The following is a 19,867-nucleotide window of genomic DNA, read 5'->3' on the forward strand; positions in this document are numbered from 1 at the left end:
GAGTCTGCATTTCTAACAAGCGCCTAAAGAAGTTGCTGGTCCATGTTTCACACTTTGAATAATAAAGTTCTAAATGATACTGGAGTTCAAATTCCAAATTGAGATTTCAATTTGAAATCAAAAAGATTCCTTTGGCTGTTTTAAAAGGTGGAGGGAGTAGTTGTGAGAAATCTTAATGGAAGTTTATAATTTTAGTATTATGATCTCTTTGTAGGGCTTTCACCATCAAGATCGTAATCAGATAATGTAAAGATTCTAAGATGTGTCTTGGTCTCATAAAGGTGCAAAAGATGTCAAAATGAAAGATCTTGAGGATGATGAAATGAAAACTTTGGATGTACAGATTTTCTACAGGGAAGACCCAGAAAACCAGAATCTTAGTCAGAATTCATGCCCTTCTTCAGGTACTCAGCATCATTTGTTCTTTTCCATAACGATGCTCTTTAGGTATTTTGTGTGGGGTCATGTTTTGCAGTGCCAAAAGTCATAGCCTAATGAAAAGGTATTTAAGGAAAAGTAAGAAAGAAAAGAGAATTTATATTAAAATGGATACTTTCTCTGTAATTAGAAATGTCATTCTCTCCCTTCCATAGCTATTGCTAGCTTCTTCCTTTTTTTTTCCTTCTTTTTTTGTCTTCTTTTATCACTAAGTATTTGCATGCATACATTGAAAATGCAAATAGAGTCCTCCCAGAAACTCAATGTCTATGAAATCCAAAATCAGCCCTGCTTTCTAAAGAAATACTTCTACTCTTTGTGAGTCACTTGCTCAGTTTCCTCTCAAGATCTCAGGGCTGCAGTGTATGTTGATGAAATGTGTGCCCTGCACAGACGTGTGGAGCTGAGAGGTTGACTGGGGCTGAGATCCAGCCTGTGTTGTTTGGCAAACAATACACTGAGGGGCTGTGTCCTCCAAAAGGGGCTCCTTTCTCTAATTCTTACATAAGTTAGCTACGACCCTATAAGGCCCACTTTATGTTTCTTGAAGCATATTTTCATGAGGAGACCAGAAAGTTGCATAATAAGCCATAGTAAAGAGTTATTTAGAAAAGGGCATCAGGGAAACAATTAGGATCAATAATGAATAGTGTTAGAAGAAAGATGTGATTTGGGGATAACAACATAAGGTGAAAATTTATAGATTACTTCTGCAACCGAATGATACACATTTTTTTGTTATTCCAGAATAAAATCAATGAATGTAAATTGCTTTCATCTTTTCTGACATGTAAAGGTCCTTAGTGAACTCACTTAGCCTTTTAGAAATTCCCATTTTCTTTAAAATGGGTAGGTTGGACTCAATAGATGATTTCCAAGGTCTTTTCTAGCTCTTAATATTCTGTATGCTTATCTGTTAGTGAGAAAAGCCTCTGATTATTTTTTAAAACTTCTGATTCTATGAAGAGAGAATACCATGTGAGAGCCTGCAGAATTACAAAGCATGGTTGTTCGTCAATAAGAGATTACTTTGGGAGTTCAGTATTCACAGTTAGGTGTTTTTCAAAGATCTTGGAGGGGTTTGTGGTTGTTTTGTCTCATACAGCATTTCCTTTAACTGGTGGCCATCTGTCTTGCCCTGAATTAGGCCATTCTTGCTTTACTTTCTCCTTATTAGGCTTCCATGATTGTTTCAGAAAGAAATCTTTGTGGGTTTTTTTTTTTTTTTTTTTTTCCTTTTTGCCATTGGTACTTTGTCATTGGGGGAGAATTCTGTACTTCAAATCAGTGCAGAGCTGGAATGGTTAATTAGAGACAAGGATTCTAAACTTTCTTGAATGAGGCCTTTCTTTCTAGAGACAGAATTCTTGTCTGTTGGACAATACCTGTTGCCTTGATTCCTCAGAGCAGTCACTGTTTGGTAACTTAGTTTCTTTTGTTTTACAGAAGTGCCTCATACTTACAGCCCATTGAAGCCAAGAAATTACCAACTAGAGCTTGCTTTACCTGCTCAGAAAGGAAAAAACACAATAATATGTGCTCCTACTGGTAAGCCAATTGCCATTACCGATATAGTTTGTTTCTCTATTTGCTTCCTTTTTTCCCCTTTATTGAACACTGGGACACAATGGGCAAGTTTCAGTTTTTTGATTGTTCCATTTGTCTTTTGAGACAACCATTCTATTAATATAGTCTCAAGGTATTTAAGGAACATGAGGAAGGAAAGAAAAATGCCCTCTTTTATTTATTTTTTTAAATTTATTTATTTATTTATTTATTTTTGACTGTGTTGAGTCTTTGTTGCTGTGCGGGCTTTCTCTAGTTGAGGTGAGCAGGGGCTACTCTTCATTGAGGTGTGCGGGCTTCTCATTGTTGTGGCTTCTCTTGTTGCAGAGCACGGGCTCTAGGTGTGCGGGCTTCAGTAGTTGTGGCTCACGGGCTCTAGAGCTCAGGCTCAGTAGTTGTGACGCACGGGCTTAGTTGCTCCACGGCATGTGGGATCTTCCCAGACCAGGGCTCGAACCCATGTCCCCCTCATTGGCAGGTGGATTCTCAACCACTGTGCCACCAGGGAAGCCCCCCAAAAATGCCCTTTTTTAGCTTCCTGCAGGCCCTGACTGTCTGAATGCATATTAACTAGGACACAGCTTGGTTTTTCAGTCATAGTGTAAATTCTGCAGTCGTTAACCTGCCCACATCACCAATTTACTAGTCAGCTCAGTGGGTTTAGGGGAGCCTAAAATAATGTCCTTTCTACAGAAGTAGTTTAGTATACTATTAGTTACATGTTGTCTTTCTCTTTATATGTTAAAAGGTTGTGGAAGAACTTTTGTTTCACTTCTTATATGTGAACATCAGCTTAAAAAATTTCCACAAGGACAAAAGGGGAAAGTTGTCTTTTTTGCTATTCAGCTCCCAGTGTATGGGCAGCAGAAATCTGTGTTCTCAAAGCATTTTGGAAGACTTGGGTAGGTATAAGTTGGTCCAGCTTCTTTTTCTCTAGCTTCATGTAACTGATGTGTTTTCTGCTTTGTGTTGCTTTTGGAAAACCATGATTCAAAAATTTTATAGTAGATTAAGCTTTTAGATAATCTAGATGTAGTTCCTTCAGGGATTCAAGCCTTTTTTGTTAGATAGACCTGAAATCCTAAATTCCTTTGATTAGCTCTTGTCAAATGAGTAAATGACTTAAGATAACTTTTATATTTAAATGGCACACTTAACTTTTTAATGATTTTATAATTTATTTAATATTACTCTTTTCCTTACTATTTTCTTTCTCAGTGGCTTACAAGAATTACAGTCAGCCCTCTGTATCCGCAGGTGCCACATGGAATATATTCTACTAGCAATTCTTCCTAGCTTACATTTATTGATCACTTACTATGTGTCAGGCTTTGTGCTGGCACTTAACTTTTCTCCAGATCTGTTCCTTTTGGACTTAGGGAGAATTTAATCCCTCGATGTTCTGACCTGCTATTTCATATCTTTGTGGTTCCTCATTCACATCATGGTTGGTAATAGGAAATTTCTGTCATTTTCCAGGTACAAAGTTGGAGGCATTTCTGGAGTAACATATGACAATGTCTCAGTGGAACAGACTGTTGAGAATAATGGCATCGTCATTTTAACTCCACAGATGCTTGTGAACAGCCTTAAAAATGGGACTATTCCATCACTCTCCATCTTTACTTCGATGATATTTGATGAATGCCACAACACTAGTAAACATCATCCTTATAATATGATCATGTTTAATTATCTAGATCAGAAACTTGGAGGATCTTCAGACTCATTGCCCCAGGTATCTCTAAAGTCAGATGGATTTCTCAGAAGAGTTCTAACCTTCCTAAATCCTGTTTATTTACCCTTGTGGCCATATTGAGGATGTCCTTCTGAGATCCTGAGTGCACATTGTACAACTCATTCGTTAATTTTGATTGATGCATTCATTTATTCACTTAACCAATATGTATTAGGTGCCTCCATGTGTCATGCACTGTGCTAGGCACTAGGGTATAAATATAAAAAGACATAGTCCTTGCCCACAAACAGCTTAAGTTTTGTGGGGAGCAAAATATGTGAGAATTATGTTATAATTTATGGTGATGGCACATGATGGAGTGGTACAGAACAGAAATGACAGAGATCCTAAATGTGCTATGAAAGTAAGGCAAGACCTAACAGAAGTTAGGATAGGCAAAAACTAACAAGAGTTTACAAGGTAGATAGCTAGATGGTTTTCAGTAAAGGCTACTGTATGTCCAGAGGCAGAGAGTTATGGAAGAGCATGGGGTGCTCAAGAAGCTTGAAGTTCTTTTTTTATTCTTTGGCCGCACTGCATGGCTTGCGGGATCTTAGTTCCCTGACTGGGGATTGAACCTGGGCCACAGCAGTGAAAGTGCTGAGTCCTAACCACTGGACCGCCAGGGAATTCCCAAGAACCTTGAGGTTCTTGATATTGCCTGAGTGCAGAGCGTGAAGTAGTGAATAGCAGCTGGTGAGGCAGGATGGGAGAGAGGGAATGACTGACAGAACAAGATTCCAGAAGAGACCAGAGGGTATGGGATAGTCAGGCAAGTAGATGCATTAGTACGGGAGAGCAGATGAAACACCATTTTTGGTGTCATCAGAGAGGAGTGGCTGAGAAGAGTCAAGACAGAGAATAGATAGAGGCAGGAAGGGTAGGGAATCCCTGGCGTATAACCTCTCTTTTCTCTCGAATGTAGGAGAGAGAGATCGTTCACTGAGGATAATCAAGATGGGAATGGAGGAGGGAGCTCAGGGTGTACAGAGAGGATTTGAAATGGGAGACAGAACTGAGAGGAACACAGAAGAATCGCCTGGTCATATTGGGGCCAAATGAGGTTGGAAACCATGACTATGGTTTACTGATCTCACATTCGAGTTATGTTCTCTAACCTTAATAATAACCCGTTTAGGAAGCACAGGTTAAAAGAAATTCAGTATGGTGCCCACAGACAAAATTCAGTAGAAATCACATTTCTTACAGATTTTTCTTCTAGAACAAAATTGGTAGTTAACTAGATTCCTTGCTTGATTGAATGATTCAGTCATTCAATATTTGAGTGGCTATGAGAGGAAGGAATAAATACTTATTAGGAGACCATTAAACTGAATTCTTTACAAATGTTATCTTACTGAATTCACACAGCTACCGTTTTTTTAAAGTTGAAGTATAGTTGATTTACAATATTGTGTTAATTTCTGCTGTACGGCAAAGTGATTCAGTTATACATAGATGTACATCCTTTTTAATAATCTTTTCCATTATGGCTTATCACAGGATATTGAATATCGTTCCCTGTGCTATATAGTAGGACCTTGTTGTTTATCCATTCTATATATAATAGTTTGCATCTGCTAATCCCAAACTCCCAGTCCATCCCTTTCCCACCCCGCCTCCCCCTTGGCAACCACAAGTCGATTCTCTATGTCACACAGCTACCATTTTTTTTTAAGCTTTTTATATTTTGGCTGCACCACATAGCATGTGGAATCTTAGTTCCCCGACCAGGGATCGAACCCATGCCCCCTTCATTGGAAGCATGGAGTTGTAACCACTGGACCGCCAGGGAAGTCCCACGGCTACCATTTTAAATGGTTGTTGTTTCCCAACTTTACAGACAGCTGAAGATACTTGTCCAAGGACACACAGACAGTGTGACATGGCTGAGATTGGAATGCAAGCGTGTCTGATTTTAGTCCTTTTCCTTTTCAGTATGTTGTTCTACACATCATGGGGGAAACAAGGGTAAAGAAAAGTCCTGCCTTGAAAGGGTTTCCTCTCTTGGCTTCTATGCTGATTTGTGTTTAGCTTCTGAGTAGTGACTCCTGCATTTATTCAGTGCTTTGCCTAATGGGGACCTTTCCATTTTTGATGTCATGGAGAATGTCAGAAAAAAAAAAAAGTTCTTGCTCTTTATCTGAAGTTAGTTTAAAAAACAGAACAAAACCTACTTTAGCAAGAAAGAGTTACATGAAGGGTTGTGGAAACATCATGCTATTTCCCAGACATCTAACGGTTTGGAATGCTTCTCACAGGTCATTGGGCTGACTGCCTCGGTTGGCACTGGGGATGCCAGAAATACAGCTGAAGCCACAGAATATATCTGCAAATTGTGTGCTTCTCTCGACACATCAGTGGTAGCAACAAAGACAACTTGGAGGAACTGGAGGAGATTGTTTATAAGCCCCAGAAGTGTAAGTGGGATCCAGTAACAAGCCCTTTGGGACTTTGTTACTCGCTGCTATTCTTAGTTCAGGGCCATTTAGATGAACCCTGAATTTTTACCCTTCCTCTGTTTAGTGGAAAATATTTAACCCCAAACTTGGGAAGTAATCACATTTCCAGCTTCTTTCCCCAACGAAGTTCAAGAGTGGCCTGTAGAAAGCAAACATTCTTACTCTTCATCCCTGCAAAACTCTTATAAACCTACTGGCAGTGAGAGAGGGGTGCTTAGAAAATCATGTAGATGGCTCAGTCCTTCCCTGCTTTCCGTGCCTGAGGCAGACACTGAGTTCCCATTCATCATTTGAAATGTATCTGGTAATTTTGGTTGAAGTGAAATTATCTGAACTCATCATATTTTCCCTCAAAAGATCAGAATATGATTTTATTAATAAGATCAACTAACAAATGTTTCTTGAATACGAATGCTATATTAACCCAGCAAGGGAGACGGGTACAGAAGATGCATATGAGTTCATCGCCTTGCTCTCTGAATAGCATATGACTGCATGAGTAAAAGGCAGAACATACATACCTGAAATAGTCAGGGAGCTGCTTGTAATGAGTGTAGAGAAGGTACCCGGTCTACACTTTTTTTTTTTTTTTTTTTTTGCAGTACGCGGGCCTCTCACTGTTGTGGCCTCTCCCGTCATGGAGCACAGGCTCCGGACGCGCAGGCTCAGCGGCCATGGCTCACGGGCCCAGCCGCTCCGCAGCATGTGGGATCTTCCCGGACTGGGGTACGAACCCGTGTCCCCTGCATCGGCAGGCAGACTCTCAACCACTGCGCCACCAGGGAAGCCCTACACCTTTTAATATCACGTACAAATTTCTTTATAGTCCAGTCCCTGCTGCCCCCTGAGTTTCATCTCCTCTCACGTCCCATAAGCCCAACCAAGTCGCATTCCTTGGGCTCCTCAAACGGGTCGTGTGGTGTGTTCTGTCTCTAAGCTTTGTCCATCTGAGCATTTGCACATGACTGTGCTCACTCCTTCTTGCCTCTTTATCCCACGACACTCCCTCCCCGGGAAGAATGAGAGAGTCTTTCCCATGCTCCATGACACCTTGCACATACTGTGTCACAGCACTCTGTGTGGTCATTTGGCTGTGTATCTTTCTCTCCCCTAAGAAGGCAGACCTCTCTGGAGCACAGAGCCTGTTCTTTGCAGCTATCACCAGAACGCAGCATGTGGTAGATGATTAATAAGTTTCTGTGGATACAGTGCAAAAATGAATGTTAGGAACATTGTGAACTCTCCTGGGGGTTGGGTGGGAAGGGAGAAGATCAAAGAACAGAGACAGGGTTTAAAATGTGGCATTTTCAGGAACAAGATGCATATCAGCCTTGTCAGAGCAGGGCCTATGTGTTGAGTAACAGGAAAGCCTGAGTAAGAAGTTGAATTAGACCCAGACAGTGAAAGAGATGTTAGAATCAGTGCATTAAACACTAGGGAGCCGCTGCAAGGTTTCTGAGTATTTGTTTTATCATTCAGATGACTTGCCTGCGAGCTTGGGCCTAGGGTTTTACAGAGGAAGTAACAAAGGCAGAGAAAGGTTTGGAGAGGCATGCTTTGAACTATGAAGTGTGCTTCCTGAAAAATACTCATTTGCCTTTGATGGCTCTAGTTTTCAGGAAAGTGGAATCACGGACCACCGACAGATTTAAATGCAACATATCTCAGTTGATGATAGAGACAGAGTCTGGTAATGAGTATCTTTGAAGAACTTGGTACCATAACTCTCCGTGAGAATAACCTCATTTTGTACTCTCTCCATATGGGAACAGCCATCTGTTGGTCACTGGTGTCTTGCGCTCTCCTTAGTTCAGACAATGTCAAGACCATATCTAGAGGTTGACTTTCTTGATTATAGGTTATTCAGGAGCCTTCTTAGTCCTCCTTTATTTTCTTTTGCTTTTTTTGTCTCTTTTTAAATCCAAAGTAAATCCATCTGGACACGCACACCTGAAAAATACCGTATTTAAATCAATTCATTGCTTTCGTGGCCTTCCAAATTAGCTTTCCATCCTGACCTTCCTATTTATATGAATGAAACCACCATTCCCATGAAGGCTCAGATTCAAACCTAGGGGTGATCTTTTTTTTTTTTTTTTTTTTTTTTTTTTTTTGCGGTATGCGGGCCTCTCACTGTTGTGGCCTCTCCCGTTGCGGAGCACAGGCTCCGGATGCGCAGGCCCAGCGGCCATGGCTCACGGGCCCAGCCGCTCCGCGGCATATGGGATCCTCCCAGACCGGGGCACGAACCCGTATCCCCTGCATCGGCAGGCGGACTCTCAACCACTGCGCCACCAGGGAGGCCCCCTTAGGGGTGATCTTTGATTCTTTCTTCTTTTGAGGCTCTCATGAAGTCACTAAGTTCTGTTCTCCTTTTTAAACTTAATTAATTAGTTAATTAATTAATTAGTTCACCAGGTGTTGTGCCAGGTACTATGCTAGGTAATGGAAACACCAAGATTAAAGACAGTCTTGCCCTCAAGGAACTCACAGTCAAACAATGAGAATCAGATGCGAATAGTTGCCGTGCCGTAGGGCAGAGTTACACACTGGGCATCATGGGAGCATATGGGAGCTTAGGCGTGGACTGGGCTGCAGCGAAGACTTCCCGGGGGAGGTGATGCCTGAGACAGATCTTGAAATCAACCAAGTTAAGACGGAGAGGTAATCAAGTGAGGTCGAAAAGGCATCAGAGTGACTTCCCTGGTGGCGCAGTGGTTAAGAATCCGCCTGCCAATGCAGGGGACACGGGTTTGAGCCCTGGTCGGGGAAGATCCCACATGCTGCAGAGTAGCTAAGCCCGTGCGCCACAACTACAGAGCCCACGAGCCACAACTACTGAAGCCCGTGTACCTAGAGCCCTTGCTCCACAACAAGAGAAGCTACCACAATGAGAAGCCCGTGCACCCACAACGAAGAGAAGCCCCCGCTCGCCACAACTAGAGAAAGCCCTCACGCAGCAACGAAGACCCAATGCAGCCAAAAATAAATAACTAAAATAAATAAATTTATAACAAAAAGAAAAGAAAAGAAATGGCATCAGATGCAGAAGGAAGGAGAGAGTGCAGTGAATTTTAGGACCTGTAAGATTTCATGATAATTCTAACAAGTGATTAGTAGAAAGGAATGAGGCTAATGGGAGAGGCAAGGGCCAGTGAAGGGCCCAGTAGGCCAAGCTGAGTTTGAATTTTAGCCTAAAAGCAATGGGAAGCAACGGGTGATTTTAAACTGATTAGTCCTGAGATGAGGACACCAGTGAATGAAGAGAGCCAAACAGAGGTGGTGGAGATGGGGTGGTGAAAGGAGGAGGCTTGAGCAGACAGGAAGTGTTCAGCTTTAAGGGCTAGCTGGCTTTGGGTGGGAATGAGAGGGTGGGAGGGCTGGGGTGGCGTGGCACCTGTGTGTGCGCCAGCAGGTGGTACTGGTTCTAGCGCTAGGAGCAGCTTTGGCAGGCACAGGTGAGTTTAGAGTTTTGGAGATGTTGAATTCTTGATGTCTGCAAGGTAACTCCTGGTGTCTCGCCTTCTCTCACACTTAATTTGCTTTTCTCTTTCCTTTTCTTTCACAGCTTGATTTCAGACTTACTCTAACACCTCGTTTGTCCACCTCTGTTTCCCATTGAACCCCCATTACCTGGCTCGTGTGCCTGAAATTACCAGTTTTATCTCGTCAGTGTCCTGCTGGCATCCTTGTTCTTCCAGGCCGAGCTCTAACCTGCCCATTTGCGCCCTGCTCGTGCAATCTGGTTCTGCTTCTCTTGCCAGGTTTCCCCCTGTATGCTAGCTCTGTGACTTGGCGTAATGATTTTGCTTCTCTGAGCTTCCATTTCCTAATCTGTAAAATGTAATATCTACCTCATGGGATTGTGAAATGAAGTGAAATTTTAAATGTAAGGCATGTTGATTCTTGGTACATAGTAGGTATTCAGTAAATAAGCATATATGTACACAGACACTACTGAAAACTGTTTCAAGAGGAATATCTGTGTGCAGAGAGTAAGGAAGAAAATTAGAAAGCAAGGCATGCTTAGGACCTTAAATGACTGGCCAGATGGCACAATGAAAAACTTTTTTTTTTTTTTTCTTCAGAAAACTTATCTCAAATTCAAAATAGGAATTTTGGAACACAGAGATTTGAACAGTGGATTATCGCAGTTCAGAAAGCCTGCATGGTGTTTCAGATGCCAAAGATGAAGAGAGCAGGATTTGTAAAGCACTGTTTTTCTACACGTCACATTTTTGGGTATGTGACTTCTCTGGAAAAGCATATTTCAGTCGTGTCACCTACTGAGAGCTGCACTGTGGCAGCTGAGAGAGCATCACTTAGGAACTTGCCAGGTGGTTCTTATGAAGCAAACTCCAAAAGTTATCCCATTCAGCGTCTTCTTTGCTCTCTGAAACCTAGCACTAGAGGCAACGGGACAGAAACAAAGGCCGAGGTAGTATGCTGTGCCTCAGCATTCCCGTAATTGGCATAATTGGAAAACACTGGGTGGTGATGCACATTATTGTAGATACGTGACCAGTGACAGCCATCTTTAAAGTTCGGTAGGTGGGTTGTGTTGCCATATCCTGAAGCACATGTCTTCCTGCTTTTGGTCAAGCCACATGCTGAGAAATCCAGAGTCTCTGGTTGTTAGCTGGCTAATCAAGAAGGTAAGCAACAACAACCATCATCACCTCTGCCTGTCGTGCTATTGAAATTATTTTAAAATGCACTCAGTCAGTATGAATTTGTAGAATTTTAATGAATTTAATTGACTATGGTGTAAGTGCTCAGTGCCATCATTCTGAACAGGTGCCATTACAATTCAGTGATGGCTTTGGGTGTATAAAAAGGTTAAGCTGAATGTCTGAATTACATTTTTGTGTGATTTAATCTTTGACATGCATTTTTCTTGGAATTTTCTTTCTCTTCTAAGGTAGAATTCTAGAATCCAAAGTGATCCTAATTAATTAATGAGTCTAGCTAATTGAGGGGTTTTTTTTATAGTGTAGTTCTAAGGTTTTATTATAGTACTGTTAGAGACCATTCATCTTAAAAAAAAACTAAGTTGGAATAGATTTGAGACAAGTTTATTATTAAAATTAATTCTGTGTTAATTACAGCAAATTGAACTTGAATACAGTGAATGCATTAGACATTAGAAACATACTGAAACTGTTTTCACTTTCAACAGAGATACAATGGTGCCCTCATTATCAATGAGCATGCTCGAATGAAAGATGCTCTGGATTACTTAAAAAACTTCTTCAGAAATGTCCAAGCAGCAGGATTTGATGAGATTGAGCAAGCTCTCACTCAGAGGTTTGAAGGTGGGTGGCGTTTCCAGGAGAGGAAGCCAGTGGGGCCTGGAGACTCCAGTGGCAGCCTACACATATTGTGTCACACTTAGCGACATGTGGTTACACTCAGGGACTTGTCCCGGGCTTAAGAAGGTATTATACATGTCAGGACTATGACGCTTCAGGGAAATCTGGAGCTTATGAAAAGAATCTGCTGCTTATACTATTTCTTGTTTTGAAGAAGGAAAAAATAATAGGATTTGCAAAGGATACATCCCATCGAAATAGTCAATTGATAGTAGCATTTTTTGGTTTAACTTTTAGTAATTTTATAAAGGTTTAAAAAAAATTTTTAAGTGTTTTAATGATATTAAGACTGTAATTATATATACATCTTTATAAAGAAGAAAACCAACATGGCTTATAATCCCACTGCCTTCATATTAAGAAAAATATAGGAAAATATTAAATGAAAAATCTCTCTTCTTCCTCTCTCAAATGCTTTTCCCAAAGGTAATTACTGTTAATGTTTTTTTGCCTACCAAAGTATTAACTATACATATGTGTGCTGCTAAACACTGAACAACCAGCTTTCTGGGGGAAAAATGTATGCATTTATCAGTATATTTAATATATGCATTAAATTGATGGTTATTTCTCATAAAATTCTGGTCAGAGATTGGGAGATAAACTGTTTGAACTATAGCTAAAGGTTACAGTATGTTCTACATTGCTAGAATTTATAAACCTTTTGTAAAATGTTCCCATTTTGCAGAGAAGCTGTAGGAACTAGAATGTATTTCCATGGATCCCAGCAATGAGAACCCTAAACTCAAAGATCTCTGCTTCATCTTGCAAGAAGAGTACCACTTAAGCCCAGAGACCTGAATCATCCTCTTTGTGAAAACCAGAGCACTCGTGGATGTAAGCTTCTTCCTCTCTGTGGATAACAAATTGGCCCAGTACCATTTTATTGAAAAGATTGTCCTTTCCTCATTGCTTTGCAATCAAGCATCCATATATGTGTGGGTCTGTTTCTGGGCTCTTTATTCTATTTTGATTTTCTGTTTGTTTATCCTTACACTAATACCTCACTGTCTCGATCACTCTGGTTTATAGTAAGTTTTAATACCCATAGAGAAAGCACTTCATACTTTTTAATTATTTTCATCAATTTAAAAAATTTTAGCTATTGTATGGGTACCTACTGGTACCTCACTAGGGTTTTAATTTGCATTTCACTAATGACTAATACGGTTGAGCATTTCTTCATACACTTATTAGCCATTTAGATATCTCCTTTGGTGAAGTATCTGTTCACATCTTTTGCCCATTTAAAAATAGAGTTTGATTTGGGTTAATTATCATATTATTGTTGAGTTTTTGAGAGTTCTTTTTTCTGACAAAAATGTCCTCTGTCAGAAATGTGATTTGCAAATATTTTCTTCTGATCTTTTAATTCTCTTAACAGTATCTCTTACAGATTGAAAGTTTTAACTTTTGACAGAGTCCAGTTTATCATTTTTTTCTTTTTGTGGATTGTGCTTTTGCTATTGTGTCTAAGAAACCTTTGCTTACCCAAGAGCACAAAGATTTTTTCTATGTTGTCTTCTAGAAGTTTTATAGATTTACATTTTATATTTAAGTCTACAGTCCATTTTGAGGTGTGGGTTGAGTTTTTTTTTTTCTTTTAGCATGTGGGCATCCAATTGTTTCAGCATATATGGTGAAAAGACTATCCTTTCTCCATTGAATTGCCTTTGTAACTTAAAAAAAATCAGTTGACTGTATTTACGTGGGTCTATTTCTAGATTCTCTATTCTGTTCCATTCATTTATACATCTATCCTTGCACCCATCCTACACTGTCTTGATTACTGTAACTTTATAGTAAGTCTTTAAATCAGGTAGTATGAGTCTTCCAACTTTTTAATTCTTTTCAAAATTGTTTTAGCTATCTTTCTTTACCTTTCCATTTTTATTTTAGAATCAGCTCATCCACATCTACAAGAAAGTCTGCTGGAATTTCATTTGGGATTGCATTGAATCTATAGATAAAATTGGGGAGAAATGACACTGTAACAATATTGAGTCTTCCAGTCCATGACCATAGTATATCTCTTCATTTATAGAGGGCTTCTGTATTAGTTATCTAGTGCTGATAACAGATTACCCCAAAACTTAGTAGCAGGAAACAACAGACATCTGTCATCTTTTAATATGTATGGGTCAGGAATCTGGAAACAACTGGGTATTTCTGTCTCAGGGTGTCTCATGAGGCTGCAGTCAGGGTGCTGGCCATGGCTGCAGTTATCTCAAGGCTTGACTCAGAGGACCAGCTTCCAACCTTACTGTGTGGCTTTTGGCAGAATATGTGCTTAGCTCACTCACGGGCACCTCTCCACAGGCTGGCCTCGCAACATGGCCTCTGGCTTCCTCTAGAGTGAGAGATCAAGAGAGGTTGAGGGAGAGCACCTAATATGGAGGTCACAGTCATTTTATAGCTTCAACTTGGAAGTGATTCCCCCACGTCTGCCATATTTTATTCATTAGAAGCAAGTCGATAAGACACACTGCTATATTTAATATAGATAACCAACAAGGGCCCTATATAGCACAGGGAACTCTGCTCAGTATTCTGTAATAACCTAAATGGGAAAAGAATTTGAAAAAGAATAGATACGTGTATATGTATAACTGAATCACTTTGCTGTATACCTGAAAGTGACAACATTGTTAATCAATGATACTCCAATACAAAATAAAAATTTAAAAAAAGAAGCAAGTCAGTAAGTTCAGTTCACACTTGAGGGGAGGGGATTAAACAGGATCTGAATACCAGCAGGTGGAAATCACTCAGGGCTACCTTAGAGGCCACCTGCCACATATTCTTTGGTTTCTTTTATCAGTGTTTTGTCATTTTCAGCATACAGATTCTGCACATATTTTGTTAGACTTACACCTAAGTATTAATGCTATTATAAATGGTACTTCTAATTGTTTGTTGCTGGTATATAGAAATACAACTGATGTCTGTATATGGATCTTGTGTCCTGAGATCTTGCTAAATTCACTTATTAGTTCTACATACCCACTATTCTGAACCTTGCCTTTTTCACTTAAAAAATATCTAAGAGATTAAACCATATCAGATTACAAAGATCTATACCATTATAGTTAATTATTGCATAGACTTCAATTACAAGAAGCTTTTTTCCCTCAGGTTTATTAGTCTGAAAGCTACTTAAGTATACTTGTCTGTATACTTTTTTTTAATTGAAGTATAGTTAATTTACAATGTTGTATTTATTTCTGCTGTACAACAGAGTGATTCATTTATACATATACATGCATTCTTTTTTATATTCTTTTCCATTACGATTTACTTTAAGTTTTTTGCATATATTCAATATTGAATTAATACAGATAGTATACAAATAGTATCTGACTGATAATTGTTTGTATTTTCAGGCTTTAAAGATATGGATTGAAGAAAATCCTAAGCTCAGCTTTCTAAAACCCGGCATATTGACTGGACATGGCAGAACAAATCAGAAAATAGGTATTTATATATAGTGGATTAGATTTAGTATACTATATATATATAAGAACATATATAATATATTTGAACTCTTTCTTATTGCTTGTATTAGTCAGGGTTCAACCAGAGAAGCAAAACCAGTAGGAGATTATACATACATACATATATACATACATATATATATATTGAAACATATATATGTTGTACACAGACACACACACAGGGATTTAATACAAGGAATTGACATAGACACTTGGACTGGCAAAGCAAGTCTGAAGTCCATAGGGCAGGTGCAGGACCAGGTGGAACCCCACAGCCATGAGCTGTTTGGAGTCTCTGAGCTCAGGGATCACCTAAGCTCTCTTTTAAAGGGCTGACTTGATTAGGTCAGGCCCACCTAGGATGAAGTCCCTTTTGAGTAACAATGTCAACTGATTTAAGAACTTAAATTACATCTGCAAATTCCCTTCACAGAAGCACCTAGGTGAATATCTGGGGACTGCAGTTCGGCCTAACTAAGTGGACACATCAAAAAGCCATCACAGTGCTCAAATGCCAGAAATTTGTAGACTTTGCCTCCTTCTATAGGTCCTATAGACAAAACCAAAGTTTTTCTTTTAATATTGTTTGAGTATGTTACTCTCTTGCTCAAATTCTCAGCCAATAGATTAAGATTAACTGGAAACAGAAATGTTCTCTATTTTATTGTTATTCTTTAAACTATAGATACTTTATAAAATATTATATATTTTGTAATTTTTAAAAACGTCCTAGAGATAATCCTGAAATCTAGGTAGGGGGGTTAAAGGATGAAAGGCTGCCTCTGTTGTCACCCAGGAGGATTCTAGGTGGCCGGTCCTCATCCTGACATTCTCACAGCCGTGCTCCCCATGCCTCAGTGACCGGCAATGGCAGGTCCTTACTGTAGCTCTTATTTAGTGTTATTTATAATAAGCAGTCCCCTTGCTGCCAGTCCTCGGTCGTCACCCTTGCGCTTTCCCCTTATGCAAAATTTAAACTTCATGAATCTAAAAAGTAACGTCAGGTTTTGAAAAGTTGGCTTACCAAATGAAGTCCAACACCACATTACTGTGGTTGGAATTCAGAGTTCTCTGCCATATGACTCCAGCATGAGTCTAATTTGATTTTCAAACTTTGTTATTCCTCCACACATAAGCACCCAGAAACTATTTTCATACTTGTTTGTTCGTCCGTCCCTCCATTCATCCGTCCGTCCGTCCATCCATCCACCCGCATTCGTTTAGAACTTACTCTGTTCCAGTCACTGTGCATCTGCCAAGCAGCGTTCCCCTCCTCCTAAGACTAGACCACCAGGGAGGGGTATCCCTCCTCCAGACCCCGCAGCACCCAGTTCCGCCCCCATTTCATTGCTCATCACATTGAATTGTAGTTTCCTACTTATATCCTTCTTCCACAAACTAGGAGCTCCTTGTAGATAAAAATGAACCTTTTCACCATTCCAGCCTTATCTGACAGACCATAACTGCTCAATGAATATTTGATGAACAAATGAATAAGTTCAGAAATTAGTGAAGTATGGTATCTGTCTTGGGCATGTTTATTGTTCAGTAGAAATGATGGTGGAAAGAAATTGTTTTGGCCTCAGCAAAATATATCTCAAGATTTTGGCTTTCAGTATACTAGGGAAAAAATGGAACTTTTATAAATTCAGGACCTCCCTGGTGGAGCAGTGGTTAAGAATACGCCTGCCAGTGCAGGGGACACAGGTTCGAGCCCTGGTCCGGGAAGATCCCACGTGCCGTGGAGCAACTAAGCCTGTGCGCCACAACTACTGAAGCCTGCGTGCCTGGAGCCCATGCTTTGCAATAAGAGAAGCCCCCACAATGAGAAGATGTACACCACAATGAAGAGTAGCCCCTGCTCACCACAACTAGAGAAAGCCTGCACGCAGCAACGAAGACCCAACGCAGCCAAAAATAAAAAAAAATATATATATATATATAAATTCTATTAACTCTGAGGTGGAGACCACTGAAATTCTTTCCTTCTCAGTGTATCAGTGGCTGGGAACTGCATACTGCTGGATCCTAGACTTAAATTCAAAGCCCGATTCTGCTGCTAGCTAGCTGTCAGTTTACCATACCTCCAAAACGTCAAGATCTTCACCTGTAACAAAGGGGAATCATAATGTTTGCCACATCAACCTAAAAGGGCCTTGTGAAATTCCAGTGAGTAAGTAGATGTGAAACAGTCTTGTTAGCTGAAAACTGCTGTGCGTGTGCAAATGTGCTAAAATTAGCTGTTAATATTTTTGCAGAAAAGTCAATATTTGTTTTGATATACCATGACCAAAGCCACATAGCTAGTAGTTGCCACAGCTGGGATTTTAGGTCAGGCAGACTTGTGGCAGAGTCCAAGTTGTTGGACCGCACCTTAAATATCCTCTCAAAAACAAGGACAAGGATAGGCCCTATTGCTAAGGGTTGTTGTAAGATCATGAATGTAAAGCACTTATCACAGTACCTGGCATGTCATAAGCATTCCATAATTAATAGCTATTTTTTCAAGGGTAAAGTTCCCTCTTGGTGAGTTATACCTGCCTTCTGACTCTGACACAGGAATGACCCTCCCAGTACAGAGGTGTGTATTGGATGCATTCAGAACTGACGGGGATAAGATTCTGATTGCCGCCTCGGTTGCTGATGAAGGCATTGACATTGCTCAGTGCAATCTGGTCCTCCTATATGAGTATGTGGGCAATGTCACCAAAATGATCCAAACCAGAGGTAAGAAAAGCTTTCATACCATTACTAAAAGGCTGCCACTTTATCTGATTTGTGAATGTGTCTGTCATTCCAGCCTTTCTCCTTTACTGTGACCAATGGCACAGTGGACCCTGGTATTATTGGCCCTAAAGGTGGCTTACTTGGTCAGGACTGGGTGGCTACAGTTTTGTCCACTAACATATACTTATTTTGGTTCTTGTTCACAATGAATACTGATTACTTGACCGACATTGGCTGAAATATTTATGGAAGGATAATTCCAACTTTGATTGACGCTTTGGCAGTCACATATGGACCTTTCCTGGTTGTGCTTAGGTGCTGGTGGGCTCCCTGTATTCCAGAAGAGACACTCCAAGGAGTTGTGTCCCACTTGAACTAGACAGTCTCCTAACTGGTCTCTCTTACGTTTTCTAATTTCCATAACAATGGTTGCCACATCTTTTTTCCAGAAAAACAGCTCTGAGCATGTCCCTTGCCTGTTGAGAAACTCCAGTGTTTCCCCAATTTTCTTGATGTTAAAGCATTTTCAAAATCCAGCACCCACTTATCTTTCCAATCTTATTCCCCATTCTTCCATTTTATTCATTAGCCACTTCAGCCTACCTGACTTGATCATTTCTTCCTTTTTGAAGGAATTGTGCATGTACTGCTTCTGCTGACCTTTGTTTTTCCTTTTCTCCTGCCTCCATATCACCTGTCCCTAATTCTCCCAGCCAGCAATAATCTCTAATTTGAATGCCTGTGACCCTTTTATCCATCTTTCTTTTTTAAAAAAAAAATTTTATTTATTTATTTATTTAGCTGTGCCAGGTCTTAATTGTGGCATGCGAGATATAGTTCCTTGACCAGGGATCGAACCCTGGCCACCTGCACTGGGAGCACAGAGTCTTAACCACTGGACCACCAGGGAAGTCCCTATCCATCTTTCTTTTTTTTATAAATTTATTTATTTATTTTTTGGCTGTGTTGGGTCTTCGTTGCTGTGTGTGGGCTTTCTCTAGTTGCGGTGAGCGGGGGCTACTCTTCCTTGTGGTGCGCGGGCTTCTCATTGTCGTGGTTTCTCTTGTTGCAGAGCATGGGCTCTAGGCACACAGGCTTCAGTAGTCGTGGCACGTGGGCTCAATAGTTGTGGCTTGCGGGCTCTCAGGCTCAGTAGTTGTGGCACATAGGCTTAGTTGCTCTGCGGCATGTGGGATCTTCCCGGGCCAGGGCTTGAACCCGTGTCCCTTGCATTAGCAGGCAGATTCTTAACCACTGTGCCACCAGGGAAGCCCTCCCTATCCATCTTTCTTATAGCAGTTATCATTTTCCACCTATATTCCGGTGGTTGTGAACATATCTTATTTCCCCATTTCCCCATCTGTTTATTATTCATCTTTGGGGCCCTCACCGTGTCATCCTGAGGGTTCATGCCAGATTGTCTTTAAGCAGTATTTCTAATAATGGGCCTGTCCAGTCACACTGTACCATGGAGACCCCGAGGAAGCCTGCCTAAGGTGGGCTCCTTGTTTATCTGAATGTTTAATGTGCAGGTGCACACCTGAGTTTGACTTCACACCCTACCAGCTCAGCTTTTCTAGAAAGTGGGATTCAGTGAACCAAAGCTGAATTTTAGGAATACCCCTATTTCTCTCATATTCTCAGATTTATCAGAGTTTTAAGTCACAGACACCAAATAAAATATTTATTTTCTAATAGGCAGAGGAAGAGCAAGAGGGAGCAAGTGCTTCCTTTTGACTAGTAATGCCAATGTAATTGAAAAAGAAAAAATAAACATATACAAAGAAAAAATGATGAATGACTCCATTTTAAGCCTGCAGACGTGAGATGAAACAGTATTTAAAGAAAAGGTACGTCTTTGTATCTGTGTTACTCTTTCAGAATCTGACTATAAGTCACAAACAGTCCCTGTTTGTGAGCATGGCTGGTACCTGTTATTGTATTGCTCTGAGTGTTATTTTACTTTACTATTCCATTCCATTCCATTCCCCGCACTCTGCGGCTTGTGGGATCTTAGCTCCCTGACCAGGGATTGAACTGCGCCCTTGGCAGTGGAGTCCTAACCACTGG

The 19,867-nt window shown here is 40.4% G+C and overlaps 1 protein-coding gene across 1 annotated transcript in view; it reads left to right on the forward strand.

Annotated features, from left to right (window-relative positions):
• RIGI (RNA sensor RIG-I) overlaps nucleotides 1-19,867 on the forward strand; it is a gene marked incomplete at its 5' end in the record, with an annotated part of 43,721 nt that overhangs the window by 12,969 nt on the left and 10,885 nt on the right. Inside the window, 18 exon segments of the mRNA XM_081236626.1 lie at nucleotides 282-404; nucleotides 1,885-1,986; nucleotides 2,753-2,906; nucleotides 3,484-3,742; nucleotides 6,004-6,112; nucleotides 6,115-6,162; nucleotides 7,817-7,889; nucleotides 7,891-7,934; nucleotides 10,293-10,388; nucleotides 10,391-10,446; nucleotides 11,384-11,519; nucleotides 12,265-12,272; nucleotides 12,276-12,374; nucleotides 12,378-12,413; nucleotides 14,960-15,050; nucleotides 17,630-17,797; nucleotides 19,496-19,620; nucleotides 19,624-19,647. Coding sequence (XP_081092752.1) covers nucleotides 282-404; nucleotides 1,885-1,986; nucleotides 2,753-2,906; nucleotides 3,484-3,742; nucleotides 6,004-6,112; nucleotides 6,115-6,162; nucleotides 7,817-7,889; nucleotides 7,891-7,934; nucleotides 10,293-10,388; nucleotides 10,391-10,446; nucleotides 11,384-11,519; nucleotides 12,265-12,272; nucleotides 12,276-12,374; nucleotides 12,378-12,413; nucleotides 14,960-15,050; nucleotides 17,630-17,797; nucleotides 19,496-19,620; nucleotides 19,624-19,647 — 1,751 coding nt within the window.

Source organism: Mesoplodon bidens, assembly GCF_964165515.1.
Source record: "Mesoplodon bidens genome assembly, chromosome: 6".
Classification (NCBI taxonomy): domain Eukaryota; kingdom Metazoa; phylum Chordata; class Mammalia; order Artiodactyla; family Ziphiidae; genus Mesoplodon; species Mesoplodon bidens.